The sequence below is a fragment of the Astatotilapia calliptera genome, chromosome 11 (assembly GCF_900246225.1).
Source record: "Astatotilapia calliptera chromosome 11, fAstCal1.2, whole genome shotgun sequence".
NCBI lineage: Eukaryota > Metazoa > Chordata > Actinopteri > Cichliformes > Cichlidae > Astatotilapia > Astatotilapia calliptera.
The window spans coordinates 24,877,594-24,887,913 of record NC_039312.1 but is presented as its reverse complement, the minus strand read 5'-3'; the positions used below and the strand labels follow the sequence as shown (position 1 = coordinate 24,887,913).

The 10,320-nt window shown below is 41.2% G+C and overlaps 1 protein-coding gene across 1 annotated transcript; it reads right to left on the bottom strand.

Moving 5' to 3' along the window:
• Positions 1-2,868, bottom strand: cited4b (Cbp/p300-interacting transactivator, with Glu/Asp-rich carboxy-terminal domain, 4b). Its single transcript, XM_026183666.1, has 2 exons — positions 2,605-2,868; positions 1-1,659 (listed from the first exon to the last, which is right to left on the bottom strand). The coding sequence occupies exons 1-2, from the start codon at positions 2,608-2,610 to the stop codon at positions 892-894; spliced, it is 774 nt and encodes a 257-aa protein (XP_026039451.1). The 5' UTR covers positions 2,611-2,868; the 3' UTR covers positions 1-891.
• Between the last annotated feature and the right edge of the window lie 7,452 nt (positions 2,869-10,320).

Sequence of the window (10,320 nt, the reverse complement as noted above, 5' to 3'; positions counted from 1 at the left end):
TCTATCCAGGCCATTTTTATTGATCCTTGAAACCCCTTTCACAAAGACCATCCCACCCCCCCATCTCGACCACAAAAAGGGGACAATATAAACAACCAATAAATAAGAATCTGCGTGATTAAGGCGGTTCTACATCTCCAATAGAACACAACAGTGTGGACATGTTGGAGTTATACAGCTTCATACAGTACAAGCAGTAGATTTTTCAGAACATCACATCTAAAAAAGGCAGCACTTCATGAAAAGTGAACCATTTTTAAGTTTGGATGAAACTCCCATTGTAATGAAACAACACTTTACTTCTGTAATTTAAAAAATAAAAACCCATGCTCTTTTAGATGACACTGGCATCAGAGCTTATTTCAAGACTATGCCACATAGAGTTGGGAAAAAAATAAAAATTGCAGAAAACTAATTTTATTTTCCGCCCCCAACCTACGTTCAGAAAAAGACCATTAAACCACTTCAATCCCAAAATGGAGAAGCTGGTTGTTCTTTATATCAGGTTTCTCAGATAGGAATAAATAAATACACTTTTTAAACTGGTAAACTGTCTTGGAGTCCAGGCTTGGGAGGCTACATAGTGTCATAGCATTGTTCAGAGTGGCTTTTAAGAACTTCAGCATTTCTTTATTACATTCATGTCCAGGAAATAGGAGAAGTGGGCCCTAAAGCCATCCACCCTCTGGCCACAAGTGCACAAGACGCATGCCCTGTGCATTCAACGCAAATACCCAGAGTTCTCCTTTGTGCACCCTGCACAGCATTGTGGTATAGTCGTACGGAGAGGTGCTCACAAAATAAAAAGTGAGGAAATGAACGCTCTTCGTCTGTTCTGAACAATTCTCACTCTTCTGTCTCCATTTTTGCGCAACTGCAAATAAGGTCCTCTCAGCAACTAACAGTGCTTGGCTGCTGTTTGCTGACAAAGTCCGAGATGAAATCAAATTCATTCTGGCCCAGGAAGAGTTCTGGCAGCTCCTGGACTCGGTCCAAGCCCAGCTCCATGACCAGTGAAGTCAGGACATCTTCGTCAATCATATCCGCATCCATGCCATTCAAGGCTAGTGCCGGGCTAGCCATGTGCTGCATGTTAGCCAGCTGAGCTGGGCTCATGCGGTACTGGGCTGTGGGCCCCATGTGGTTCCCACCCATAGGACCCAGCGGATGTCCATGGTACTGGGTGTTGAGTTTCTGCAGTTGCATGCTGGCCATTAGCTGCTGAGAAGTTAATCCTCCATTCATGAACTGTTGTTGCTGTTGCTGCTGCATATGCTGGGCCTGCTGTTGGTGCTGTTGCGGATGCATGTGGTGCTGCTGTTGCGGATGATGTTGTTGTTGTTGCTGCTGGGGCTGGCCATTATACATCATGTGACCAGAGGTCATTTGATGGTGACCCATCTGGGCCCCATTCAGCTGTCCATTCATGGGTCCAGCCACCATGCCCTGTCGCTGCCTCATGGCGGTCTCCATGTTGGCCTGAGTGCCACCATAGTGCATCATCTGGCCACTGGGCAGCACCCTCATGCCCTGCTGGTTGGGATGCTGCTGGGGTCCTGCCTGTAGGCCGCTATTCATACCCATCCTGTAACCGTGGAGACTGGCACCCGCTGAGTTGTGATTCATGGGCATCATCAGATGATCTGCCATGCCTCCTGTCTATGGACAGAGAGGAGACACTGTTAGAACAAAGTAAGGGGCAGGCAAGGTGTTTCAAAGCACTAAGAAAATTTAGGAGAACACCAAGCAATATGGAATGTGCAAAGCTAGCCACCCATTTAAACCAGTATCAAACTGGTTAAGACAACAACAGAAATAATGTCACCATGTTTTAGGTTTTACTTGGCTGTGTAGTCCAAACCGGAGTCTCTATATAAATACTGACTTCTTTTACAGTCACCACGCTCTTCACCTTCATTGAAAAGAAACAAAGATACACGCTTCCTTACAATGTCACGATTCCACCTCGAGTTAAACCACCGAAATCGATTCCGGTGGAATAAATAAATAAAAAATCTGCAAGGTTGTTTTGCCCACTGGCTAATACTGAGAGAAATACTGGTGTGTTTAGTCTTCCTAAAACCTGCTCTCTCTTTGTGCCAAGGAATGAACGCCCAGGTTGAAATTACAGGTTAACGTACACTGTTTGGGTACATTTTAAAGCCAGATAATTCATCCATGACGGGATCGGCAAAACAGAGGCAAAATGCGTGCATCGCGTAATGCACAGTTTAAAATCCTATATATGTTGCATGACAGCTGAGGCAGAAAAATCTGTTACATTTTACGCACGTAAGGTTGCAACAAAGAACACTGACATCATGCAACATCTCCCCAACAGCTGAATCACCATAATTCTAACAAGGTATAAAATTAAACAGAGGCTCCCGATTTCCACCAATTACGGCGATTCGTTTGTTTAAATGTTAGTCTCTGATAATATCCTCCACACTCTAGCCTAGTGTTATTCATTTTCGTAATCTCGACTTTGAAACAAGGGAATGCAAACAATGGAGCAGCAGCAGCAGCAGCAGCCCCCAAGACCACCACAGACTAAAACACCAATTTCCCCAACAAATAAATCCGATAAAAAAAATCACTTACCCGCATTCACTACGTTTCCACAAAGTTGCGCGACTTTTCTTCAGCTCCGGCTTTTTGAACAGTTTTCCTCTTGTAATCGTAGCTCCTCTGAATTACAGCGTGTATTCCACAGGGTTACGCTTCATGCTCAAGCGGGGACGGTGTGCACAAAGACTGCCGCATCAGATCTTGAAACGACTGCCTATTTTCTGGGTCAACTCAGGGATTATGTACATCTAAAAAGCTCAGAGGAAGGCAGTCGGGGAGAGGTGGAGCCTCGGTCCTGCCTCTTCTTTGTTCCTATTGGCCCTACTTAATATAATTGTGCATGGGCGTAGAAAAAAAGGGGGCAGTTGGAGAGTTGTGACACAGTAGCCAATTTAAATACCCTCCTCCCCACAGTTTCTTTTTGAAAGATTATTTAGACATCTTATTTGTCATCAAAGCAGGTTTAAATTTCCTGCTGTGCTTGCAAAAGGCGAATAAAATACTAGAGTGACAAGGGATAGATAGATAGATAGATAGATAGATAGATAGATAGATAGATAGATAGATAGATAGATAGATAGATAGATAGATAGATAGATAGATAGATAGATAGATCGATTTTGTCTGTATTTATGCATAAATGCATGAGCATGGACACACTAAGGCAGTACGTCAAACATCACATTGGTGTGGAAAAACTATGCACTCAGCTTTTCTGCACGTACACTTCATCTCCAAGATCACCGAGATCTCTGTTGGTCCATGTGAGCCATAGTTTGCTGTGTGTTGGCTTCAGTGAGGGAGGGCGGAGGAATGTAGACTGTGTGCTATTCTCAGGCTGTAGCGGCAACGTAACTACTGCTCGATGCGCTGCACGTGTGGGAATTTCTGCCTGTTTGTGTTTGGGTGCATGTGCATTCACTCTTTAGATGCACACATCTCTTGATTGGCCACTCCAGGACGACAAACTCTTTCCTGCAATTACATTTGAATGCAGCCACTTTGGGAGGGAGAGCCAACCCATTGTCCAGGGAATTCATCTATAAATGGCCAACCACTGGCAAGGCATTTGTCATTGTTTGACATTGTCCAGCAACTTTAAGCTAATGTAAATGAACCACTCCCAGGTGTGAGCGCTTTCTGTTAAACTCACTCGCCCAGTCAGCCAATCTGAGTAAAGTATAGAATCAACACAAGAATCAAGTTTCTATTGTGATTTTCCCAGAGAAAGTATGGTGTAATTGCATTAGAGAGCACAGATAATGTGTCCAGACTCTCTGCAGTTCACCAATCACATCACTGCCTCTGTTTAAAATTCAAGATATTTGCATGAAATCCCAATCAACCAGGATTGCAATGGAAGATATACACATTGTAATTATGTGATTGCTGCTTGCGTTATTGTAAGAATGTTGAGGATCTACTTGTATTGTGCCCCTTCCACACTGTTTTTCCTGCATACTGAGTGTGTTTATTTATGTACATCTTCCTGATTGGTTCATGATTTTGGGGAGGGAACCGTGACACACCTTACCTTAGGCCACTTTCTAATTTTTATGCTTACGTGCGAGCGTAACTGCCTGTGACTGCCTTTCAGTGAAAAACAGGAAGAGAGAGGGTTAACGTGACTGTGTTTGTATGAGCAATAGGCTGTAAGTTAGACACACCCCTGTCCCACACTAAAATATGTATTAGAAATGCTGCAGTTACAGGATAAAATGATCACACACAGGTTCCACCCTCAAACAGCTTAGAGAATTAGTCATATTTCAACAGAAAGTTGTGTATTCACCTATTCTCAACCAATCAAAATGTGCTTCTTCAAGCTTTGATAAGCTCCCCCACAAATGGCCTCAACATTCCTCATTGACTCAACATGTCAGAAGACTGTCCACAGCTCTGCCTGACCTACACAAGCTTTGTTGTAGCAGTTGACCTAAGACCCTTACCATTGTTGAGTCACATTGCATAGACTGTCTACAGGCTGGCTGTGTCTGAAGCAGTGAAATAAACTGAATGTTTGTACACCACATTTCATGAGGTAAGGTGGAATCCATTTGGACAATAAGACAATTTTCATAATGTTACCTCTGTGCACCACCGTAGTGGGTCTGAAATGAGGCATTCAAAATGTAAGTGAAATGTAGACTTTCAGAAATATTGCACTAACCAATTTTGGAATCACAGGCATTTTTACATAGTTACTCTGTTTTTCCTGACCCAAAAAGCAATATGTCAAGATATAAAAATAGCATAGTACATGGATTCAAATGCTCTCAAATGCAGTACCTGATGGCTGAAATTCGGAACTCATGGACATTAATAAACGCTACTTTCATCAATTGATATTCTTATCTAGCTTCTGCTTGTTTGTGGTGTTTTCTGCCATTACTTTGGCTTTAGCAATTGAAAAGGAAGTCCAGTTGTGCTGACGAACTGTAACATTCATTTTATTTGCCTTAGGAAGCTTTTGGGATGCTTTTCTATATGTTGTAGGTCATTGACTGAATCTGAGCAGAAATATAGCCCCATGTGCTTCATAATTTACCATGCTGCTTCTTTCAGCTATCGCTTCATCAGTAAACAGTGACTCACTTCTATTGGCAGGTAGCTACCCATGCCAGGTGATGTGGTACATATGAGCTCTTTCTGTTTCTCTCTACTGTCTTCCAATCTGGTACCAGTTATTCAGCTTAATTTGTCCAATGCTGGTATAGTTTTCTAGTGAAATCTCACTCATTGTTACTGGTGGTTTGCATCTTCGTGATTACATTTATGAAGGAATTCCTTCAACGACATGTCCACCTCCTCAAGAGTTTACTTGAATCAGCTAGATGCTTCAAAGGTGCTTTGTCCAAGTTTCTGCATCTCTCTAATAAATCTTTTTTACTTGACATCATCCATACAGCTACCAAGCAACAAAAAAGTCTGTAATTTCTAAATTGTTATTGTCATATTTTGTGTTAAACCCCTTTAACGGAAGTGGTGTACAGAAGAAAAATCATGAAAATGTCACTGTTCACTTAACTTCACTTCACTGCTTCACTTAACCCAAACTCCATTTGTTATATTCCTCATCCTTACCACCGTTGATGACATTTATCTTTTTAACTTTTTCTTTTTGTTTAGATAAAAGTATGACAGAAAGAAAGAAAGAAAGAAAGCAAACCCACACACACAAACATATCGATGTAATCATATGACTTTAATATTCTTCCTGTGCATTTCAAACGGTCTTTCTACATGCACTGATGACAATATCGGCATCCATTGTATTGCATTGCTTGTGAGCATAGTAATTAAATGAGAACCGTCCAGTCGTTCAGTGCTTGTGCATAATCAGTTATAAAAATAGGCAACATGTTTCATTGTTGAAGAATTCTAAGCATGAAATTGTGAAACAATCCATGATGCAGCTTGAGAGAGAACAAAAAACAGCTGTTTCTCGAAATGTGCTGTCTAGTCTCAATTAAGTCGTAAGGAACATGTAAAAGTCACATATTTTTGAGTGGCACAAAGCTGGTACTTTATTGACTTGGGAAAGCTGTCTTCCAAGAGACTCTGCTCTATTTCTAGGCATCATCTGCCTAGGCACTCTGCATGTAATTTCCACTGGCTCACGTGACTGCGCCAATTCAAGCAAACTTTGTAGCTGTTATGAAGCTGGCCAGCAAGATGAGAGAAAAGCTGCCATATCCGTGCCATCCGTGCGTCTTCAAGGGAGCCTACAGACTGACTGCAGAAGCCAGTGTTCATTCCTCCTGAACCTCCACGGGTGCCTTTGCTCCAACCGTCTTTGAAGCAGTGGCACTACACAGAGGAATTTCCTGCTAAGTGCTGCACTGGGTACCAACTTTGTCTTTGGTTCTAAAGGCTTTCTATGGAAAAAGAAACCACACCAACAACATGTGAACAAGGAAATGATGGGACAAGATATTCCTCTGACAGTGATTCAGCATATCCTTTTGTTAGGCAAGATAGTCCCTAAATAGGTTTTGCCATTGCCACAAGCATTGTCATTGCTTTAACCCCAATTAATTTCCGACTCATTTGATTAAGGTTAGGGAGGTTATTTTCTGGTTGTCTGGAAATCCAGATGGATACGAATATATGGTACATGTTCTTCATCTTTGTCAGCTGAACGTGAGCACTGCATGCAGACTGCACAGTTTGCGTGCAGTATCTCAATTTCGAATAGTAAACCCAATAAATGTAGAAGTGTATACTTGCAATGCTTTACACCACACCCTCTGAGTAAACCATAATATTACTCATTTTAAATGCAGACAGGTAACTAGAGAAACAGACTCTAAAGAAGCTACATTTCTTAGGTTTTGCTGGCTTAAATAAGTAACTTGTAATGGCTTATGAAGAACTAGAAGAGCCTTCTCGTCAAGCTGCAGTAGTCATCTGCCAGTGGATGCTGAACCACTCACCTAAGTCATCTTTAATCTCTGTCACCATCAAGTAATAGCTTCAGATCTGAAACCAGCTGAGTCAATCCTGCCTACCTGACTAATCCTCCCTGCAGTGTCTCTGCCAGGATTGACTGGCTGTCTAAGCGTTGTATAGAGGCTTGTATCTGTAGTTTACATAACACTACCATATGTCACTGAGCAATCAGGAAATGCTCTCATATCCTTTAAATAAACGTGTTTCATGTGCACCATTACATTTCTTAGGAACCCTTCTTGTCATACAGTACAGTCTTGTAACTGTCCAACCCTGACATAAAACAGGTATTCACTTTATGTGTTCTAAAAAATTAAATTGAAACAATTACCATAGGTGTTTAAGGACATTGTATATATGGACTTCAGCATTTACAGTTGTGCACACTGAAGAGCATCAGGACTAACGTAATTGCCAAAGACATAAAATGTAAATGGATATTATACTTTTAAAACACCCCAGAAGCTTTTGCTCTAGATTCAGAGTAAAGCCATCAATAATCTATGAAGTGTACACTCTATTATCCCATTTCAGTCTACAGTTAGCTTACAGTTTCAAGGCATAGATACCTTGGCCGCAACTCTATAACATTAATGCACTGCCACTTCATTCAATGGGACAAAGTGTGTCCTGTTATGTTTATTTCCCATGAGATGTGAAACCAAAAAATCAGTTTGTCAGTTTCTCTCTTGCTCTCTTTCACTTGCTGTGGGGGAGGGTTGTTATTGTTCTGGTAAATGAGTGAGTCTCTATAAATACTCTGAAGGCTTCCTTCTCCATCTCAACCACTAATCAACAGTCACTGTTCAGCCAAGCAGCTGAGAGAGGGTAATAAGCCTGAGTCAAGGCTAACGGATAAGGAGTGGGGGAGGGTCGGACTCAAACAAATAGTGAAGAAGTGGATACGAGACCTTGCGGTGGGGGGGGGGGGGGGCGACTGGTAACTGCATTCATGGGCCTGCAGTCACAAGTGGGGGTGAGAGGCATGAGTGAAAGTAAGGATTTGGCAAGGGGGGGGCTTTCCAACAACTTTTGTAACTGCTCCCTGTGAAGTTAAATGATTATATTTCAGAGCAGCCAGGGTTTCCTTTCTGCTCTGTTTGTGTCATACTGATTGCTTTAAGAAAATACAAATTTCGTCTACGTGGCCACATAATCAAAGTCGGTTTCCAAACTATACGCAACTGCTGTCCAGCCAAATTGGAAGGCGAAAATGCTTTAGGCTATTCAGAGCCTCTTTCAACATTAATGGTGCACACAGTCTCCACAGGAATGCATTCATAGTGTTTCAAAATCATTGCTTCAAGTAACCATGCTTGTTGGTGTTGTTTTTGGAAAGCTCCAGAAATTGTTGTAAGCAGCTCTTCTAAAGTCAGAAAGGTGGAGGAGGAAGGGGGATTCCAGAAATTGCTCATTTCTAGAACAGAAAATCATGCCACATTTATTTTAGAATTTATTTTAGTGGAGTGACAGTAAAGTGGGGTGTGAACATGTGTGAAAGCCCTTGTTATTTCTCACACAGCTACTATACTGGGTTCAAATTGAAGTTTACCCTGATTATGGCAAAAATGGGTGTCATGACAGTGGTTTTTATGTCACATCTTGTCTTGCAGTGTATCTAGGGTAGCTCTCAACATCCCAACAGAGAGATTAACATGTTGAAATTTTTATAGTGTTCTGACCAGTATGACCAACCACAGAGTGCCTGGTTAGCCAATGAGGGTGTTAACATATTAAACATGGAAAAAAAGAGGAATGATGCCAGTATAACTAGGTGAAGAAATGGAAATGAAACATCCTGTATCATGCATACATTTCTTTTTCCATTGTTTGTCTAGATTCTATTCCTGGACATCACTAAGTCGTGCCTTTTTCCTGATTAAATCATGCATGCCAGCACCTCCAGCAAGAATGATTGATCATGATTTCAGTCACACAAAAAGGCGAAGCTTTATGAAATTCAAATCCACCACTTTGCTTGCTTTAGAGGAGAGAACATCCAAAGATGTGCATGTTTATCCCTATTTGCCATTATCCTCCAATCTCTAATGCCACTCCTCTCTGTGCCAACAAGCTTTTCACAGCTCACTGAAAGTTTCAACATTAGGAAAATGTATGACTCCTTTCACTTTTACATGTAGTCGAATTACAATTCATATGACAACGCCTAGAGTGGCCTTAAGACACAGGATGTGGCCAGGCAAAACTGCTAACTGAGAAAGTAAAAACCAAAAAAGATATTAGATATAAGTAATGTATTTTTAAAAAATATATTGCATTATTTATTTATTCCCCATAGAAAGTAATTCACAACACCTTTCATCGCACATTACTTTTTCAGTATTTTGCAACAGGGCACAAAACATCCTTCTTTTATTATTTATTGAAAAGGTGGCAGAAAAGTTGGTGAAAACCACCCCAGAGCACACTTACCAGAGAAAAAAATGTCATGGCTGGATAGATTCTACTGTAGAAATGAGTACAAGTAGAAATGGAGGCTCCTGTGTTGCAAGCGTCACTGCACATATTACCCTTTGAAAATTAGGTTTTGGCTGCTTGGCATAAACTCAGCTGATTCTAGGTCTGGGGTTCCTGTACAGGCCACTAGCTGTGTGTTAGCTGTATGTTGTCTATTCAGGTGCTCTTGTTAGCACCAGGAGATAGGTGTTTCTGATATCATGTTATTGTCTCGCTTTTTGCAATAAAAATTAAATAAAACATTTATGTTGATATCTCCACAAATAAAAAAAAAAAAAGTTTCAGTATTTCCCTGCCCCCACCACAGGAAATTAAGTCAGCTAACTGTAGAGCATATACACGGGGAAAGGACACGCTTGATTACTTTTTTATTCTTCTATCCATTGTACAGATAATTGAAATTATGTAACATGAGCAACATAATAAAACAGCAATTACTGCGTCACAGAAAAATCTAATTTGATTAAAGCTAGGCCGACTACTTTGGAATGCACTGAGACAAACATTGATCTAAGGTACCACTGCAAAACCTTAATGTCTATAGTTGAGAATACCCAGCTTAATAATCATGTTAGCAAACTCTCCAATGATTGCTTCACACAACCTATGCAAATATGAGGGAAGTCAGTTTCATGGTACCAGGAAATGGCAATGTCAGTCATTTACAGCCATCACCACAACACCGGCTCTGTCTGCATTTCCAGCCTACATCATTCTTCGGTACTTACTAGCCTTAGGGATCATTGTTGTACCAAACACTAATTATGTCCTCTTCACCACGCTTCCTGCCTCACAGCCACTGCTGACGTTTCCAGTTAC